We start from the raw sequence: 22024 nt of genomic DNA on the forward strand, positions 1-22024 counted from the left end.
TTGTTACTGCTATTATTATTACCATTATTATTATTATTATTAATCTTCTTCCTTAATACTTACGGAATTAAGACTGTTGCAGCCGTACTCTGGAATTTGCTTCTGAGGAAGCTCCCCAGTTCCAGGTTTCTTTCGCACATGCTCTGCTTCATATATGATACGGCAAGGGACCGGGGAACCAGACTATTGGTTTTGAAAGGCATGATTTCCACTGCATGCGGATGCAATGGGATATATACCGATGCTTTGCGGAAGGAAAAAGAAGGCCCTGGCATGGTGGTACTTGCAGGCAAGGGAGAGGTCTGCCCTGCTTCATTTTTCTTTATTATTATTTCAAGAGTTTGACAGATACAGCTATCTTGCCACATAGTAAAAATGTAAGAATAAAAGACAATTTCCATGGTACCTCTTCATTGTCCCCCTAAAATGAGACTGCCTCACTGTTCAATGGCTGGCTTTGCATTCAGTGTAGGCACTCGTGACGGAGGCACTTTTCTGCTTTATTGCATTTTCCACTATTCTTCTGCTGAAAAGATTCTGGGGTGAAGGCTGCTGTCATAGGGTACAATTCTTTGCTGGTATTTTTCTGAACCTCTTATCTCCATTTACAGGGCACTTGGATTTCTGCTTACTATCATTACACCTTGTTTGTTGATGGTGTCATTTCCTTACTTTGAAATACAGTACAGTAATCATATCCAAAACTGGCGGAGATATGTCCCTGGACATGAGAGGCTTTTGGCCTTGCTGGGCTTGGATATGGATCGTCTCACAAAGAAAGGTGTACAAATTCCTTCATGTTACTCGGAAACACAACTAATTTGTGCATGTTTTGTGTGTACTGGTTGTCAAAATGTCTGAAGTATGAGCTAATTTAGCTATTATGGTTTGAGTGCCTGTGCCTCAAATGTCTAATTATTTTCTGTTGCTATTCTACTATCTACATTTGTATTTCTTCTATAGAGTTGCTACTACTCCTCGTTCTAGTTAACTGTCTGCAGTTGAGCAAATGTTCCTCAAATAAATGAGATTTTTCTTTATTCCCAGAAGATACCAAATTACATTTGCAAATATATGCAGCTGAGTTTTTATGTGATTGATTAAAGCATCCCATTAGGATTATGATATTTATTATATTAAAGTACCAGTTATTATTACATAATAATCTGTCTCACCCATTTGCCAGCACCTTGTGAGAATATACATATGTTGCATTAAAGGGAAAGGTAAAGAGATCCCTGACCATTAGGTCCAGTTGCGGAACACTGGAGTTGCAGCGCTCATCTCGCTTTACTGGCCAAGGGAGCCGGTGTACAGCTTCCGGGCCATGTGGCCAGCATGACTAAGCCGCTTCTGGCGAACCAGAGCAGTGCACGGAAACGCCGTTTACCTTTCCACCGGAGCGGTACCTATTTATCTACTTGCACTTTGACTTGCTTTTGAACTGTTTTCAAATGTTGCATTAGGGAACCTATAAAACAAGGATCATCCTCTAGATATCATACCTGACAATTGGCCATACTGGCTGGGGCTGGTGGTAGTTGGAGTCCAACAACGTCAGGTTATTTATTCATTTAAATCATTTTTATCCCAAAAGGAAAAGAATTTGAGGGCATCAGAAAAAAGAAAACTCAAGCACTGTTTCTTAAATGCAGAGTTCTTGTAATGACCAGCTGGAATAGAAGAATTTCAAGAAGAGCCAAACATTGCTGGTCTTTCAGCAGACTCCTGGAGTCTGATGGAATGGCTGCTGTAGATTATAGTTGCATGATGAGTTGTTGAGCTATAAAGAAATGTATTGTGCTGATAAGGCCCAGTCCCAGTCCTTGGCATCTTGAAGATGGGTGGTAAAGATGGCTGGAGCTCACTGCCATCAGAAGGGCTGTGGAGATAGAACAAAGCATGCACCCCCCCCCCCCAACCTCTTTTCAGGGCAAAGGAGCATACCCCTTTTACTACTGAAGGGATCCATTTCTCCTGGAACCTGTGGACAGGAGAACCCAGAACAATTTTGTCTGTGTTGTGCTTGCATCCTGCTTAGCTAAATTCTTGATAAAGGTATTCTTTGTAGCATCAACTTGGACTTGAGAAAATAGTGGGTTTGTATGAGTGAGTGTACTAAGCATGCTGCTGTAGTTGTCACAGTAAGATGTTAACAGTTAATCTTCACCTCTTTTTTGTTTTTGCTGCTACAGAGGGGGCATGGCTACCTTTCTGGAGGTTATGATAAATATTGTAGTCAGGGAAATAAGCTCCGAGTGATTTTTTCATTCAGCATTACAAACTTTTTAGCAGTAGATCAGTGTTTATTCAGAAACAATTCTATTATCTTTCTCTTAAGTAGCTCAGACAAATCTTAACAGTTCATAAAATTAGCAAGTACTGCACTTGCGGAATTGTGCCATAATTCTCTGGTGCAGCACAGAGGGGGGAAAGGAGTAAAGGGAAGATGGGTCACACAATTTCACCGTTTCTGCTATTGAACAATGCTTTGCTTATTGAGGACAATTGATCGCAATTAATAACAACATAAGCCATTTCATAGCAAACGGTAGGAAAGCCGTAGTTTTCATCTGAGTGTCTGAGCAGCAGATTATACCTATAACATTCATTAAAAATGAAATGACAGCTGACTTGTTGACTGCTTCCATGGGGGGGGGGATCTCAGAAAATAAATGTTTTTTCCTGAGAGACATTTATCTAACATGTAATTGAGGAATGGCTATTCAAGCATGAAAAACTTCTTATGTGAATAGCACTCTTCTGATGGAAAAAATATATGCAATTAGCATGCAGCTCGTGAAGTATAATGAATACACACTCATCCATGGCCATGCACACTCACCCAGCGATTATACTGAAAAGCATTCCATCAGAACATGCATGAACACAGCAAAATGTACATATATATACAATCTTCAGGGCATTCTTTGTGCATGAGAAGTTGAGAACACAGTTCACATCTGAAGTTGTCCTCAAATTGTAGGTTCACTTGCATTTATTATTTACCTACTTTGGGTAATCTTTACTTATAGCTAGATAAAAAAATCTGTAGATTTCTATAGAATATGTAAATATATGGGAACAGTTAATCATGATGGTACTTCAGAATTGAGAAAACGGGACATTGTTAGTTGTGCTTGCATAGTAGGGTAGGTCCTCCGTGACTGAAGAAAAAGGTTTCCAAAAATTACAGTTGTCGCTAGTACAGCCATCAGAATTCCACTAAGGATCAAAATTTCTACTGGTAGAAGTTTTCCTCCGTCTGAAAGAAAGCAGAACAATTTCCAGAAAAGTTAATACTTTCGCACCAAATATAATGTGTGAAATAATGTTAACCATCATAAAACTTTGAATTGTATTTACATGCTGCTTTAAACAGAGTAGCAACATGAATTTCACCTGCACCAGATGGCAGCAATCCTGACCTGAAGTTGCAGTGTGCTAATCACTGGTCCATCTAGCCTAGTGTATTGTCTACTCTGTCTACTCTGACTAGAAATGGCTCTTCAGGATCACAGGCAGAGGTCTTTCCTGACTCTCCTTACCTGGAGATGCTGAATATGGAACCTGCAGACATACACATTTAGGTGAGTTCTCAATGTGTTTAAAGTCATTCTTCTGGGAATGGAGGCTGAACCACTACTTATATTATTAACCTTAGGATTTTTAATTGATGTTGCTTAATTGATTTTTTTTTTAATTCCTGCAAAAAGACTTCTGTTTACTCAATAGGGCTTTCCCCCATCTCCCTGCATCCCCCCCAGAACAGTGCATGGGGGCAGGAATGTGGGTTGTACTGTCTGGTAAGCTGAAATGCTTGCTTAGGAAGGATGTTAATCAAGCATAATGGTGAATTCCATCCATTATCTTTATTCTACTACATTGGATATTTGTATGCTGCAAAAGAGAACCACTATTGTTCTCTGTACTGTAACTCTATTGAAGAATTGTATTTTAAAGCATGCACTTTTTAAGCCACTTACCAACATTAGTCTCTTCATTATCTTCCACCTTTCGCTTTATAGGGCCATAAGATACCATGTGACTAGAAAAGGGTGGGACTTCTCTTTTAGTTCTGGTCAGACTGTCACCTGTGCAGTTCTAGAAAAAATGCAAACTCGTAAATATGTGTGAGCCTAAAGTGATTATCAGAGTACAGTAGTACACAATAAGAAACCCTAAGATTACAAGTAAAATCCCATTTGGTTAAGTAAAAGGCTACTTAGAATATAATTTGCCAATCAGAATGAAAGGTATTGTTACACACCACACCAGTCTCTGGGAGTGGGTGGCACTGTGGTCTAAACCACTGAGCCTCTTGAGTTTGCTGAGTGGAAGGTTGGCGGTTCGAATCCATGTGACAGCGTGAGCTCCCATTGCTCTGTCTCAGCTTCTGCCAACCTAGCAGTTTGGAAGCACACCAGTGCAAGTAGATAAATAGGTACCACTGTGGCAGGAAGGTAAACAGCATTTCCGTGTGCTCTGGTTTCCGTCACGGTGTTCCGTTGCGCCAGAAGCGGTTTAGTCATGCTGGCCACATGACCCGGAAAGATATCTGGACAAACGCCCGCTCCTGTGACCTGAAGCAAGATGAGCGCCACACCCCATATTTGCCTTTGATTGGACATAACCGTCCAGGAGTCTTTTACCTTTTCTTACCTGCAAGATTCCAGGGGTTCCAGGTTCTAGGGTCTGTGTTTCCTTTTAGATATGAGGCAATGCAGAAACTGGTGTCTCTATATAGGTTATTTACACATATATAGAACCTGAGACTGCAATGGAGGGGTCCACAACATTAACACCCCAAAATGGTCTTGTTTCTCCCATAGCCATAGCCTTGGATGTCAGCAATATCAGCCATGGCTCTCTAGCTTGCTGCCTTTACCAGACTGTAACTTTTCTCCCTAGGTCATGTCACAGCCAACTCTTAAGACTCTACTTCAATCTCTGCCTTTGTCTTCTCACTATATAGGAGTTGGAGGATTGGCCCTGCCCACTTTCCTTCTGGCAAAGACCCCATTCTCTATAGCTTTCTTAATGGGCTATTGCCTTCATTTTGCTTTCTTGATGGTTTAACCCCACTCAGTTACCAATCTGGCCTGGCTTAGATTTTAACCCTTGCTGGATCCAGGGGTTTAGACAGCTTGATTAAATTCTAACACCTACTGGAGCCAGGAATTTAGGGTGTCTAACAAACTCATAAGTATATTGCCAAAGTTTTCCAACTTAAGTACTGAAGGGTGATATGCAGGACATGTATGAATGTTCAGTCATAAAGTTGCTTAACACACCATGCCAGACTATTAGAATCATATAGATGCATAACCCACCAATCTCTTGCAATCTATTCAAAATAGGAACATAGGTAGCAACCTTACATATATATACCTTTGACCCATCTAGCTATGTACTCCCTACACTGAGTGACAGTGGCTTTCCAGTGTTTTAGGCAGGAATCTTTCCCAGTCCTAACTTGAGGTAACAGAGATTGAACCTGGGACCTTTTGCATGCAGAACATATGTTCTAACTAAGAGCTATGGCCCATCCCCAACGGGAAGTAGAAAGAAGATGGCAATGGGTATGACTAGAGGAAGTTAAGCATTGTGTGTGCATGTGTGTGAGAGAGAGAAAGGGGTGTGTGGATGAACTGAAGGTTTACTGCAGAAGATACTGCTCAACATGGAAACCAGAAAGAATAGCAGAACAGCATTTCTTCCTTTTATGTTATGTAGGAATTTGAGATGTAATGTCTCCTATTTTTTTACGCATCTCTATTCTGAGCAAGCAAGTAATAAGTCCCATAGTAAACTAACCAGAAAACTCCCTATGATCCACATGACTCACTATTTTGGAACTCTACACTACTACTCTGTGCAAAGTTCTCATTCTACATACACTGTAGACTCTTAAATTTAACTGAATGTGGCTTGTTTGCATAAGACTCACTGCTGTTATTGGCCTGAACAGTTTTATAAGCCATCTAGTGCTAGCCTCTGATATAACTGTTTCCATCCAAAACGTCACACTGACTTCAGAATTCATTTTGTCCTTGCTTAGTATTTAAGTGTAGTGACATTTTCATTATAGCACTAGGAAAATAAATCCTTTTCTTGAGTTTTTTCAGAACGATGACAATTGCTGCTAAGGTAGAAGCATCTATTTTCTAAAATAATTCACAAGGATACTAAAGTGTACACTATTCAGTCACCTACCAGCTGATGATTCAGATACAAACAGTTTTAAGGAACAGTGTCGTTCTGAAACAGGATATTATACTGCATCCGTTAAAAAGCCCTGCTTCAATTGCAAGGATAATTTGCTAGTTGACTGCCAGTAAAGGTCACCTTGTTATACTGCCATTGGGACTGAGTACATTTTCAGATATGTTCCTATGACACTGCATTGTGTGTTTGAAAGGCTGTGATTCAGGAATCTGTAAAAGCAGTACATACACTATAGTCCTTAGCCCTTCTCCACCCAACCCCAAATTCCCCGCTGACAATTGCATGCTATATTGTAACCTTCCAAATCAGAAAGGGGAAGAAGCCACAACAATCCTTATATGCGAGATTAGAGGAATTCCTCCACCACCTCTTCTCTGTCTCAACCCCAGAAACCATTCTGATCTCCTTGGCCTTCCCATATCACAGACTCTGGGTCAGGAAGAAAAACCCAGAAGGCTTCCAGTTCTGCTTTAATAAATGGTGATGCTGGATATTGATTGGATCATTCCTGCTCTGATGGAAAGAGAATGGATGAGTCATACAACCATGCTCATTATTTGATAACCTGTAGCTGTATGAACTGGCTGCAATTAAAGCTATGAAATGATAGTTTTATCTGCAGTGATAGCTCTCTTAGCAAGAGGGGAAAAGCACAGAGGAAGAAAACCAAAAAATGAGCTCCAGTGTATAACCAACTGTTCAGTCAGCTTGTGTTTTTTTTTTTTTTTTTAGGATTCTCCTTCATTGGCAGCTGCAAAAACCATTCAATCTCTTAGCTTTGACAAATCAGGATCTGTTAAATGCACACATTAACATATTTTTTCTTGAAGCATTCCTACACTTAACTCTAATTTCAAGATGACTTTTCCATTCAGAGTACTGTACTCTGATAGCTTATTCCTTTCTTAAAGTTGCCACGAAATGATGAAGTGATAAGTGATGAATATTCATGTGTGTCACACTCCGGAAACACATGGATAGAAGTGGAACAGCACAACAGAAAATACTTGAATGTGAAGAACCAATGAGGGGGCTTCAATAGTGATGTGCATACAAGGGCTCCTGTTGAAACACCTTGTGTGCTTCTTTTTGCCTCACAACTAGTCTCCCCAATCATTCCCCCCCCAAGCCAGGCTCACTTCCATTCAGAGTCCAGCTGCTAGAAGGAAATAACATCTTTAGCATTTTCTTTTCATTCCCTTTTCAGTAACACACCAGAACAAAAAATAGCCTCAACTTTGAGTGCGAAATGCAAAGTTTTAATTCAAATTTTGAATGTGAATTTTTTCTGTAAAAAAAACCCAACTTACTGGTTTACAAGCAGCTGTTGTGCCATGACAAATCTGAACTGTGCAGTGTAAGAAAACATGGTTGTATGCGATGCCAACAAATTTGAACATTTGGATCCTGAAGAGTGCTTCTTCGCCTTCTCCATTTGTTATTACTGATAGGGTTTCATCTTTTACAAATTGTGGGCAGCTATGCAGGAACAAAACCAAAAATATATTATTACATCAAAAGCTGGAATCTCTTCAAAAAAAAAATGAATACAAACATTATGGATAGACTACCTAGAAGAAACCCAGTCTTTGTGCAAAGCACTTGACTCAATAGTATACTACTATTAGAATGCTTTTTCAACTGTGAGCATTTCTTGCATCAAAGAGGTCTATACTGGACATCTTTTTTCCATTTTACCAGCCCTTTCAGCATGACCAATGTTTCCCTGCTCCTCGCAAGTCAGAAAAACCATCTATGCCAAGGTACTTGAGGTTACCATTGAAGCTATGGGTTCTGCCATTGTTCAAGGCTGATTTGCTGAAATTATACTGTTTACATGTACAGTTTTAGAGGTACAGGCACATGTGGACAAGCATGTATTTACTGTCACATAAAGAGAGATGGGCCCACAGAGGATGCAAAGGCACCTGCTATTTGTGAAAAATAAGCCTCTGGCTCATTTGCTTAAGAGAAGAGGAAACGGGGAGAGGTCAAATTCAGCACCATTCACCAAAGCAACCTTTTGCTAATACTAACATTCTCATTACAGTCTCCCTCAAAGTGTGTTCTAGTATTCTCAACAACAATGAGATCAATGAGTATGATGCTGATAATACCTACACTCAGCTCTTGAAGCACAGCTTTGACTTCATCTGGTCACAGCGGTCATTTTGCTTTGTTTTTTAAAGGAAATGGAAAGCTCAGCCCAATATGTTTTCAGAATGAGATGTCCATTTTACTATAGCGGGATACAAACCTGTCTCTGATAAAAGAATACTGGACAGCGTGAACAGGATCCTTCGTTGGGGTAGACCAGCAGTTTTCGAGCCTAATGATTAAGTTGCCTGGGACCTGCCAAGTGCAGAGACAGAACATAAACCGGGTTCTTGTTTCTTAAGTCAGTAACTTTCAAAAGGACTAGATAGGTACATGGACTGTCAGCCATGATAGCTAATAAGAAACTGTGACAACTAGATGCTGGGTACAAATAGAAGGCAGCTGTCACCAGGGCTAGACAAAGCTGTCAATTTTGGGTTCTCTGTTTCGTATTTTTCCAGACTTCAGTTCTGCATCAGTTTGCAAATCTTTTTTTTTTTTTTTAGTCCTTGCAAAAATCCACCAGTATTTTAGTGCACCTGTCTCCTAGAGATACAGATTATTGCAAGCAATTTTCTCTTCTGCATTCCCCCCTCCCCCCAATTACATGCACAGACAAAGAGTACCTACCCCATCCACAAAGTTGGTGGATGAGCAGTGTTAGGAATAGGGTACAGGTTTGTCTCGGCTGGCTTCTCCCACCAGCAGTGGCAAATGGTAAGCTCCAAATCAGGACATTTTGGAGTAGGGGGCGGGTGCCAGAAATTTTAGATCTCCTGGATCCAATTCCTCACATGTCCCCTGAGGGGCCTTATCTCAGGCCCCTGAGCTATACCATTTCCTGGCATGGCAAAAAATGGGGAAGGGGGGTCTTGTACCTTCACCCTTAGCTGGTGTTAGAGCAGTAGGGTAGACTGCTGCCTTAATTCCTCCCCAGGCCCCTGGTCATAGCTGTCAACTTTCCCATTTTTTTGCAGGAAATTCCCTTATTCCAGCGCCGTTTCCCATTGCAAAAAAGGGAAAGTTGACAGCTCTGCCCCTGGTTAGGATTTATCCATGAACAGTAAGGCTGAGGCCTACAGGTGCATGTCGATTCTCTGATTTGGGTATTGTTAGCTCTCAGTCCTAATGCTCCTGATATCCCTATTCCCACTGGCCCTACCTGTCTGAAACCGTATACTGTATTTGATAGGAAATTCATTCTCTGTTTTAAAATATTATGTATTTTATTATCCTCTCCCAACCCCACTCCTGCAAATAGATGATAATAAAGTAAGTTACAAGTAAACAGTAACATTCAAAAATGTTCTCAGATTTCAGTTGCTTTTGCTTCCCCCCCCCCCAATGGATTTTGGCTTGTGCCTGGTGGGATGAAGCTGTCTTGCGTTTGCTGTCTATCCGCCACCTCAACTCTCAGATTCATCAGGGACTCAATAACCCCAGGTACCATTTTCACTTTGACAAATATGTTGTCCTCTAGAGTCAGAAAGGGAATGGTAGTCCACATGTCTTCAAAATGCCAATCTTTGTACAGCATCATGGATACAGAGAAATTTCCATCTTCTGTATTTAGTGTAATGGTCCTGTCATAAACAAAGACAAATAGATATGATGGAGATGCTGAAATGACACAATTTCCATGATAATTTGTCATCATTACACACACACGCACACACACGCACACACACACACACACACACGTGTGTGTGTGTGCATGATTTACTAGGGAAGCCTAATGGTGAGGCCTGGGCCAGCTATGGAAATTACAACACTGGTATCACAAATACTGGTACTTCAGTATTATACACAAATGTCTAGGATCAGGTTGCAAGGAATGGAGCAGCTCTAGTGGCCAGTGGTGATGAGATACCCTTTTAAGTAAAGTTGCAACTTGTTTCTGGCAAGCTCCTGTGACTTGGACCAGCTGCATGACAGGCATAAACTTTCAGCTGGTGAAAGTTTCCCAAGTATGGTGATACGATGCTAAGCTTGTCCTAACTAGATGCATGCCTGCCTTTCATGCACAGAAGTTATGCTATGGAATACAGGGTAAGAGCTCTAAGCAACAGATTCCCACTCCTCTCAAGGAACTTCAACAGAGCCCACCATTTATGCAGCTTACTTAGTGAGTGATTAACCCAATATTGTCTGCATACTTCTCAAGTGACTTTAATCCAGATTTGGGATGGAGGACGAAATGAGTTCATTTTGCATTTTAATGTGAACATATGTAATTTGCACTTCCCAAACCAGTATGTGAACCAAAAGGCACACTTCTGCAAACATTACAGTGCAGTTATGCAATCAGAAAAGCGTGCCAAAATACTGCACAATATGGAAAAGTGCACACAAAAATGCTTGCATTTGTGGGGGGAAATTCAAAAATGTATCATGTAAGGGAACATTGCTTGCAAAAATGGATGTATCGGGAAATGCTGTACCAAAATATGTGCATGTGGTTGTTGGTTTTTTTTTAAAAAAATCACAAACTAATTTGAAAATGGTGATAACTGAATTGGAAAAATGAGAAACCAAAGTTTACAGATTTGTCTATTTCTAATCCAGGCACAACGCTGGTATACAGAAAACAACAAGGGCAACAGGCTTACCTGATATCAACACTGATTTTATTTTCTCCATTAGGTTGCTGTACCATATAATTAATAGGATATCGGCAGGCAAATGTGATATTGATAAAAGTTCTTGTGATTATATCAGAGAGGTTGTTCTGTATGGTGTTGGTGAAAATAATATGTGCACCATCGGAATCCTGCAAGTTAGTAAAATACAAAAATATCCCAGTAAGTCCCAAAACTTAAGTTGATAGGAAAATAAAAATAAAAATAAAAATGTAGTGGGAATTGAAGGTTGCTCTGAAGCTGTGCTTCCTGACTTGGAAGCTTTGCTCCTTAACCAACTAGATGCACCCAGTAAGGAAAGGAAGGTCCTCACTGATGTCTTATCAAAGGTCCATTGAGCAGAGCCCCAGACCCAGGTCAGTTCTTAGCCTTTCTGCTCTCCCAGTTCAAAGAAAGAGATTAAGGATCACACAAGTAATAGCATATTCTTTGTGGGCAGGGAGAGGGGAGAGGCGCTAGAGACCTTTACAGACTGCTTCTATCCTTAAACCCAGATGTGTAGTGAAATACTTTGATAAGTCACAAATGCACTTGTGGGATTTTGAGTATTGGTATAGTTTCTGCCACCCTAGAATGGCCACATCCACATAATATATTTAAGGCACATTTAAAACACATGGCTTCACCCAAAAAATCTTGGGACCTCTAGTTTAGCCCTTACAGAGCTACGCTTCCAGCACCCTTAGCAAACTACAGTTCCCAGGGTTATTTGAGGGAAGTCAGGTATTTTAATGTATGGTGTGAAGGTGACCAATGTTTAACTAATGGTTTTTGCTTCAAAATAATAGAATCCAATAGTATCATGGAACTTTTGAACTGTTTTTAATATTGTATTTTTAAATTGCTGTAACCTCCCCTGGAACCTTATCATGAAGGACATGTAAGAAACGGAAAAAATAAAAAGGAACACCACACACACACACTTCCGCAAACACAATCAAGTAAGCTGCATATAAATCTATGCCACCTCTGTATGATTCACATGTTAATCGGGTTCTTGGTGTTTTGGATTTTCTCAATCAGTTTCTAAAAGGCAGGAATGATGTTTCTGTGGTTTACATTATGAATAGAGATAAAGCAGATGATTGTTTAATCCCATATAGCATTTAATGTGTGTGAGATTCTGTCATTCTTCAAAAGCTGTTCTTTCGTATACTAAATAATCAGGATGCAAGAGGATAAATGCAGTGTACAGAGAAAGTACGCAAAAAGCCATAAGACTACAGCAACAACTTTTCCATATTACCATTCGTGTTCCACAGTCTGTGAAGTTGGTCTTAATGCTGAATATGTAGAGGTTTCCTACTTGAGTACCATGACATGCTGGGTCATTAAGGTGTAAATCAGAGACCTGCAAAGGAAAAACCTTTCTTTTTCCTTTTAATTTTACAATATAATTCTCAACACAATTTTAGATTATGTTTACAGTTGCGCTAGCTAATCAGCATATCCTTGGTCCTGACACCTGTCATTTCACTTCAAAGCATGGCATTATTGCATGAAAAATGCCTCCTCCTTTGCCTTCTGGGACTCACAGCCATCAAGATACAATCTTACCAAGTGCCAACCTGCCTTCTATCGACAGGTACATTCTATCATGCGATAGTAACAATTTTGGGGGGGAGTGAAAATCCATTCATGTGATGTAGCCTATGATCCCATTAGGAGTTGGAAAAAAGAGAAAGCGGCAGCGTGAGAAAAATCTGCCCCTCTTTCAAAAGCCACTTCCCCTGAATTTTCTGAGCACAGCTAAAGTATTTCATGGTTGAAGGCACTAAGAAAGGCCTGGCATTTTCCTAATATTTTGATGTGATATAGTATGCAATATACCAGCTCAGCTCACATTTTATCATCGTCTGGCTGGCAACTCCCAGAAAATTAGAATATAAAGCATATGACGATGAAGATAGCGGAAGATCTCTATAGATAAGATTGGGACAAATAATGTTCCCTTATGCTACAGTTCTAGAAACTAGAGGCAATGAAATGGGCTATTAGCCACAACTCTTTGTGAGCTCCTCTGGGTTATTGAATTGTAATAGGAAAAAGGAAAGCAGCCAGAAAAAACCCCCCAAATGAGATCTACAACAAAATGTTGCACTGTGGGGTTTTCGTGTTCAGGGGGCCAGCCGTGCCCTTCCATTCTCATCTCCTCTCCACCACACACAACAGTCAGCATTCATGGCAACTCAGTCCTCCTTGGGCTGTCTTTGGGTCCCACCCTCCTTGTTGGGTCCACCCCCCTTCTTTTGTTTGCAATTCTACAAACCTCAGGGTTCCTCCCGTGTGTGTGTGTGTGTGTGTGTGCATGCAGTGGTTGCTAAATATGCATTGGCGCTCACATCCAAAATAAAGGGGATTACCTCATGGTAAAGTGACTGAATGGATTGTTTTTTTGAATTAAAATTATAAAATCACAGTACTTACTAATATTGGAGGCTTCTTTGACAGGAAGAATGTACTCGGAATTTCTACTTCAATCAGGTCCTTAGTACATATGATGGTCTCATTGATTTCTGTGTCTGTATATAAAAACACTGCTTGTTAAAGGGGAAGGAATGGGAAGAACAGACCCGGCTTTCTGTTGTGTGTGTGTGTGTGTGTGTGTGTGTGTGTGATCTGCATGTGAGTATGTACAGAGTTTGAATCTGGATCGCTGAAAAGCAAAGGTGAAATTCCAAAGGAAATATTATTCTTGGGATACATTCTAGAATACAGGTGGATTCTGCAGCTTCCTAGAACTCTTGGGATTCTTACCAAAGTTAAAGCCCAAATCAGATGCACTGGCTGCAATTCAGAACTCACGTGTGCATGGCCAGTTTTTCCCTAGCAGTGTACAGGTTTCTTAGCAATTTCCAAAAATAGCACAGCCCTACTTGTAATGTGGGGCCTTATTGCCCAGTTGCAAACATTGTCAGTCACTCATGTCCAATTCTTACAATAATTACTACTATTCTGGGAAAGCGAACACTTCTGTATAGCCCAGTCCTATGACCCACTGCAATAAAGATATCTCCTCATGTCTTCAGTTTTATTATGTATTCTTCAGTGTCTCTGAAATGCTAAACTAGTTTAATGGTATCTAGGATTAGACCAGATTATCCCAGCTGTGGAACAGCTACAGTGCCTGTTTCCTTACTGAGGATACCAGTTGTTGCTGCTTATCCAAGCTTGGTTTTTTTTTGGCAGGTGTAGTGTCAGTATTCTTGCCTTGCTATAAGATAAGGAATATTGTGGGTGAAAGCTATTCCATTTGCAGGAGCAGTTCAATAGGTTTTGATTTGTATGGCGGGAAATCATATTCCTGCTTGTGATGGAGGCAGACTGGAGTCTCCCCAGACTTGGATCCTTCTGCATTTGAGCCTGGCTTATATTGTAGGACAGCCTGCCAGAGCTGTCAGTCAGTCTTCCCTCCCTTCTTACCATCCCTTTCCTTCCCCCAAACTCACTTGGCAGTAGTGTGACCCCAGCAAGAGCTCTAGATGGATCTGTGTAAGGCTTGCCTCTCTCCCTGGCACATACAGTGCTCTAACAGCTGAGTAAAAAACGTGAGAGAGCTTGTAAACCAGAGTCCTCCAGGGTGTTGACTCAAGACACTTGGGATAATTACATGTCACAGCTCCCCTGATGCCTAGAACTCAACAGCAGCATCTAAAATGCAAGGGCTGCTGGGAAACATGGCTTCCCAATTTCTCTTTCACAGGTGGATTGGGGGATCTGAAGAGAGTGGTTTGAAAGGAGGTGTTTTGACCTGTTGCATTCCTGATTATGAGGATCATTACAGAATTTACAAATGTGAGGGGGAGTAAGCTATTTTTTTTAAAGTTTTATTGAGCGTTTTGAAGATAGCTGGTTTCGTTGAGTTCTATTCTATTGATTTCCTGGTCAATCTCTTTGTAGATATGAGTCAATATGGTGCCAGGTCTTTCACATCTCCAATACGTGGCAACATCAGAGTGCTTAAATAAATATAATGGGAGACTAGTGTTTCCTCAATAATTTGCTGTATGAGTCACTGCCTTAAGTGTTGAGGTCACTATAGAGTTGAGAGTCTGCTTGTGGTTGGGGTAGCTTGATAGCAAATCCTGTTTCTGTATTCCAGGTCAAATCAGCTGCAGGGCTTTTCATAAAACACATTAGTTTATGGATGCAATGGAAGTATCTTCAGAATACCAATTAGCTTTGGCCTTTCAGAAATGGTATATTTATCAAACCCAAATAATGTTAACAGAGCTTTTGGCTGATTGATTCTTGCATTTCTTGAAGCATCGCAGAGCAGGTTCCATTGAAGGTCCTTACTTACTAATGGTCTGCTGAAATGTCACAGAGGTTATTGGCTTGAAAGAAATATAATTTACATTCAGTAATGAATTGTTAGCCTTTGGGTGGCTAAAATGGGAGATGAATTAGCACATTGCTTTCAGTGGTTGATCAGTATGTATTGAAAGCCTAATCTTAGCACAGAATTGTTTTCAGAAGTGAATGACTAATCTAGATTGTCATATTTCTATCAACTGGAAGATGAGGTTAGCAAATAAGGCCTCAAAGGGAGGGGGAGGGATGGAAAATAACCCCTGCCCAAACCCCTAGACTATTATTACTATCTCAGGTTTTGTTTGTTTGTTTGTTTGTTTGTTTGTTTGTTTTTGGAATCCTGAAAATAAATTTGAGCTGTAGTCTAGAACTGATGGAAGAACATTGAACTGATCTATCCCTGAATTAGTAAGTGGTCTACAATGCAGTTTACAGAGTGGTTTACAATATAATACTGCTGCTGCTGCTGCTGCTACTAATTTTATTATTTATACCCTGCCAATCTGGCTGGGTTCCCCCGGCCACTCTGGGCAGCTTATAGCATATCTAAAAACATAATAAAAACATCAAGCATAAAAAACCTCCTGATTCAGGGCTGCCTTTAGATGTCTTCTAAAAGTTGTGTAATTCTTTAGCTCCTTGACACCTGAAGGGAGGATGTTCCACAGGGAGGGCACCACTACTGAGAAGACCCTCTGTCTAATAGTTCCTTGTAACTTCGCTTTTCGCAGTGAGGGAACCAGCAGAAGATCCTCGGAGGAGGACTTCAGTGTCTGGGCTGAGGCCGTTTAGGGCTTTAAAGGTCAGCACCAACACTTTGAATTGGGCTCGGAAACATAGTGGGAGCCAGTGAAGATCCTTTAGGACTGGTATTATATGGTCTTGGTGGCCTCTCCCAGTCACTGGTCTAGCTGCTGCATTCTGGATTAGTTGTAGTTTCCGAGTCACCTTCAAAGGCAGCCCCACATAGAGCACATTGCAGTAGTCCAAGCGGGAGATAACTAGAGCATGCACCACTCTGACAAGACAGTGTGTGGCCAGGTAGGGTCTCAGCCTGCGTACTAGATGGAGCTGGTAGACAGCTGCCCTGGACATAGAAAGGGTTTCATTCTTAGATGTATAATGCAAAATAAAAAGTTGAACAAACATATGGAAACTCTGATTAAATAATAACTATTCTATGAAAATATTCTAATAAAAATATTTCTAAAACATTTATAGTGTTTTTTAATGTAAAATGTAGAATAGAGTGGGCTATTTTATAAATTCAGCAGAAACTGTAAATTTTTAAAATGGAGTGCCACCTGTGTTATTCTAAAATCAGTGATAAAGAAGTCCTATGAATTTTAAGAAAAATATGTTGTTGTTTATCAAGAATCAGGGGAAATATTGTTGTGTCTCTCTATTCACTATCAAACTTTATCTGGAGGACTTATGCCCAAAGGCTGGTGGGCCAGCTTTCAAGAATTTACCCTACTTGTCCACATGTAAAATGATGGGTTCAGAATTACTCCTGTTTTCATGTTCCCAGAGTTTTGTTGAAAGAAGCTAGAGCTTTGCAGCTGCCAATCTGTCTGTAAAGCTGCCAAGAAGCAGCAGTTAATTTACGGGAAGGGAGGAGAGTGCCAGCAAAAATCTTGAACAACAGCATGCACAGAATAATTCTGAGCATGACTGTGCTGTACTGATGGAAAGTGACTAGGCACAATTCATCTTAGGATTCATGTACCTTTAACAGTTGTGTGATAGCATGGATGTCAATAGATGTAGCCTCTTTCATCCTTGAAGCATTGGAGCACAGGGCTTCCAACAGAATTTTCTGTACCCAGTCCACTGTGTGTAGTTTAGGCCCTCTGTCCCACTTGCAAAAGAGGAGAGAGATTTGCATAACATTTACAGATGCTTTGTGTCATATGCAAATTTGTAACCTCTTTTGCAGGTGGATTGGAGAGTCCAAAAAAAAAAAAAATCTTCTGCCACACACATGACAAAATGTCTGACAGACAGAATGTCAGCAGGTGAAGCTTTCCCCAATTGTAAGTCCATACTAGAAAATGCTTAACCTGTTGAATTTTTAGTTGCCATTCAGCTCTTTAAGGCACAAGAACCCTGCTTTCCCCCAATGCCAACCCTAAACCTACACTGCGACCCTGTACTCTCTTACCTGGGAATAAACTCCATTAAACAGCAAAGACTCATCAGTAGACATGTATAAAATTCAGCTGCAATAGTGAATTCTTGATGCATGTCTGGTCTTTAGCTTTAAATGTGCCTAAGCTTTGCAAAGTTTTCCCATTTGTTAATTTGGAGTGGGTGGGATTCTATAGCATCCACCTGCACTTATTGTGTGATAGGATTTGCAGAAAATAACTTCTAGAGTACTAAAATTAACCCATCACCAGGAAACGTGCATCTCTAGTTTCTAGGCAAACTATAGAAATTTCAAGGAGTACAAAATGAGACAGAAGCAGGAAAAGTGCATTAAGGACAAAGTGAAAAGAGTGGATCCTAAGGACTCAGGGATTTCTATCATGTGGTGTTCAAACTCCTTAATAACCTTTCAGACTTCACTTATAGTCTAAAACACTGAAAGATGGGAGCAGCCAGGTTGGCTCATCTCACATAAATTGCTTAGAAGGATGCCTGCAGAATTTGCTTCATGACTTTCCAGGAGGGATCAATTCTTCCTTGTCCCCCCAAAAAAGACAACTCAGACTGACTTGTGTTCCCTCTTCTAAACTTTCACAAATGCTAATGGCATAGGAGTCCTCTCCTTGAATGCAAGACTAGAGAATCATTTTTTCTCTGTCACGGTCACATTCCCACAGAGGTAAACTTTGTGATGGTGAGTGGCACCAAAGCCAGTGGTGGAAAGTTTGCGGCATTATAGTGTGTTGTGTGTTTGTTTTTGCTCTAATCTCTCCATCTCATTTTCTCCCTTGCCACAAGTCTGAGCTGATCACTTGCAGAGGATTTTCCCTCCTCCTTTCCTCCCTCCATTTTTATTTGTGCCCCGCCTCCCACTTTTTGCTCCCTCGCTCTTTCCCCACTGTGGGCTCCCCCAGCCTACATGAAGGACGGCTGGCTATTGTGTTTCTTAGGGTTCATCCTTGCTCCTCGAGAAAGCTTGCATTCCTTAGACCAGGAAAATTGGACTTTAAAAAGTCACCCAGATACTTTCTCTCTCAGTTTAGACTATTATTAAAACTGGGGACATCAGTAGCCTAAAATCACAAGCCTCACATGGTAGTTTATTATAATCAGAAAAATTATATTAACCTTTTTAAAGAATGTATTTCAACAAGTGATACTTACCCATTGAGGCAAGCAGTTTCAGGAATTTCAGAGGAGGTACTTTAACACTGTATTATTTATTCTAAAATCTAGAACTGTCACAAAGGTGGTGTGCAAGTCCAGGCCAATTCTTATTACTAATATTGATTCAATAGAAAAAGGTGACTTTGTAATTTTTTTTAAAAAACCTGTTAAGATATCTATACTGAACCTTTACCACAATGCATAGAAACATTAAAGTGTGCTGCAGGCTATGTTTTCAAAGCTACATTATGATAAACACATTTAAAGTGCAGATATAAGACAAAGGTAAATTTAGAATTGGACCAATAATATCACAGAAGATCTAGACATTGTTTCAAAGTAGATTCCTCCTGAGAGAACTCACCCTCCTCAATGTTGGTCCCACTTGAAGACATCAGCAGAGAAGCCGCCAAGAGGGCAGAGAAGGGCATTTTGCAAGGTGCCATCACAACCGGAATTCCCTCAAAGAGCACCAGCCAGGAACTTAAACAGAGACTTCCCGCCCTTTCAACTTTGTCTCTTGAATGAGGGTTTGGATGAGGGTGTGGTATAAATGGTTCCTCACAGCTTTTACCCTGTGGTGTTTCCCCCCTCCCTTTCTAAACTTGTTCACTGCGATGAATGCCTCCTGCCTGAAGACACAAGGGTGTTCTGGGTCCAACAATAGGATTCCACAGAGATAGCCACTGGAGACCATGATTACTCATGCCAAAGTCACCACCTATTTTAGAGCTGAATTCTCCCCAAGAAGAAAACCCTCCCCCCCCCCCACTTCGCATTTTTGTCTTTACTATAGCAGCCGCTTAGCACGTCCTTTATCTGGGAGAAGGAAGACCTCCCTCGACTCCCTTTGGGATTCTCCCCTCTGGGTGTTTTATATGCTTCCATTCTGCTCTGCAGAAGGGCAGTAAATGATTTACAGCTCCTTATTTATTTATTTATTTATTTAGGTTGTTGTTTCTTGGGAATGAAAGCGCACAATAATAGAAGACACTAACATCATCCCCATAGAAGACAAAGCATGAATTGGAAATAATGTCCTAATTTTCTCGATGGGCAATGTAAATTAATAAGTGCCTTTCTAAAAGAGGCGAGAGTTTCAAACTTACTTTCAAAATTATGCTATTAACTTGAAAGAATGTATACTTCTCTCAAGTCACTGTCTTCCGTTATTTTCAGGAAATGACCCCGACCATTTCTATGGAAAGAATTTCAGTAGGAAATACAGCGGCTATAGCTGCCTGAAGAATACGAGAGAAACAAACCTAAAGATTTAACGGGCCCAATATAAGGATGGATTGTCAAGAGTTGTTAAGCCACTTTTTGAATTGTCTGTTGCAGCCCATGGAATTGTATTGGATCGAACAACTGTTGGAGTTTTGTGTTAGAGGGCAGGTGTTCATCCACAGCAGTATTATGAGGTAAGAGGATTTAGGAAGACTATCAGTAGAGAATGATGCCAAAATATCATTCAGGATCCAAATGACAGTGAAACAAATTCCGAGAGCCCCTAAATTCTCACACCCAATTCTGCAAATCAAACTGCTTTTGAATCTGAGTTTTCAGAAGATGCTTGCAATCTAGTGTTTGGAAAGGAGGTGACCAGCTGTTCAAAAGAGAAAAAAACCCTACAGTTAGTGCAATCCAGAATGTAAAAAATAATAATAAAATCAATGTCAGTTGGACCATTCAAGGGCAAGTAGTACAATAATAATTTTATTTAGTATATAGTTATGTGTAATGCTTTAGTGCTGAATGTTGTAGGAATAGCAATAAAGGTTGCAATCCCATAAACACTTATTTTGGACTAAGCTCCCTTGACCTCAGTGGCACTTACATGAAGATTAGGGTTTAAAGCAAATAAAGAAGATTTAGGAAGAAAATCCACTACCATTAGTTTATCAATTTTTGGATTAATTCAGTGGGAACATTCCTCCCAATACAAATAGCAGCATTGGAAGGTAAGGAATCATGGTGAGATCATGGTGGCAGGGTGCATGTGAGAGTGTGTAATTAATGTATTTGTATTTAATGTCACACTGATAGTTTGGCCCCTTTACTGCTAGTCTTGAGTCCAAGACTAAACATGTGCAGTGAGCGTTCCCCACATCAAATGGGGTGTGCATGTTGCGAGGTTGCGGGGAGACCCGTTGGATCACGGTGGCAGCTCCTGGCAGTTGGTTTAGCTTCGCCTTCCCCAGGTTGGGATACCTGTGGACTCCACCTACTCTAGCAGCCGCCCAATCCCGGCTGGGGAGGTGTTGCCAGGGGGATTGGCCAGGCAGAAGGAGGGATTATACAGTACACACAATAGAGAGTGAGTCATACCTGGGAAGCGACCGTTGGATTCAGAGCTTCCCCACCCTCCACTCCCTCAATTGACGCTTACTTTGCAGGTTTAACCACCTTTTTTCCGCAGCCACACAGCCACGCAGGCGCTGCTATGACAAGGTCGCTGTTGAAGGGCCGGAAAGGAATTTCCCTGCATTGGCAGGTTTCGCCTTTCCCGTAGCAATTCGTCACAACTTTGGCGGTTGCAGGCCTTGGGTGGAATCCTTTAGTCATTTACAGGATTGGGGGGGCACGGGACGGTGACCCCCGCCCCCATTGTGGTGGCAATAACAGGGTTCCCGTTAAAGGGGTCTCAAGGGGAGGCATTGACCAAACGCCCAGGGTCGTCACTGCCCTCCCCTTCCAGCGGCAGCAAACATAGGGGGAGTGGGCTATCTGCTTGAACATATGTTCTCCAGACTAGCCCACTTCCCAATCATGCTGGATAACCCTGAAGTTACCCAGAACCCCGGCTGGGGGGCTGGGAAGGATAAATGCCCAATGCCTGAGCCAAGGTCTTCCTACATCTGAAATATTAATAAAGTTGTGGCCAATTTAATCCCATAGAACGTTGTCATGAGTCGTTATTTCCCTCAGGGGCTGCCCCGGGGTACGGGGGGACTTTGCTTGGCCACACAATTAACAATTTCTTGCACTCCCTGCATCTCATTGGTACTGAAAGACGGCAAATGCTTAGCTTTCTCTGACCGTAGTCTTTACTTGCAGGCACAACAAATTCTTAATTCAACTGGGAAAAGGAAGAATTAAAAGCCTTGTTTGTGTTTTAATCTAGGCAAACTTCCTCCTTTTGTCAGCTGGAGGAATCCCTCAGCTAACCTAGCCAGGAATGGCAACTCCAGACATTACGATCACAGTAACTAGGTTACAAAGTTAGTAACAGAAAGGCTATTCCCAGGAGCAATGGTTCCAAACTGAACTCTGGAACAAATTTCATTACAGAACTCTGGAACAAATTTCATTATAAAATGTAAATCTTCAAACTTTCAAACCCTCTCGTTTCTTCAGTGTACTATATAATTTAAACTCAGCAATGGACCAAACTAAATATGATGTTTTGGATGCTCCAAACAAGAGAG

The 22024-nt window shown here is 41.0% G+C and overlaps 1 protein-coding gene across 1 annotated transcript; it reads right to left on the bottom strand.

The window, feature by feature from the left end:
- Nucleotides 1-2975: 2975 nt before the first annotated feature.
- On the bottom strand, nt 2976-19120 carry LOC117043834 (pancreatic secretory granule membrane major glycoprotein GP2-like). The gene is made up of 9 exons (XM_033143942.1): nt 18961-19120; nt 13392-13480; nt 12211-12315; nt 10935-11095; nt 9773-9908; nt 8486-8580; nt 7539-7707; nt 3987-4104; nt 2976-3265 (listed from the first exon to the last, which is right to left on the bottom strand). Exons 1-9 carry the CDS (start codon nt 19040-19042, stop codon nt 3093-3095), a joined length of 1128 nt encoding a protein of 375 aa, XP_032999833.1. The 5' UTR covers nt 19043-19120; the 3' UTR covers nt 2976-3092.
- Between the last annotated feature and the right edge of the window lie 2904 nt (nt 19121-22024).

Source organism: Lacerta agilis, chromosome 3 (assembly GCF_009819535.1).
Source record: "Lacerta agilis isolate rLacAgi1 chromosome 3, rLacAgi1.pri, whole genome shotgun sequence".
NCBI lineage: Eukaryota > Metazoa > Chordata > Lepidosauria > Squamata > Lacertidae > Lacerta > Lacerta agilis.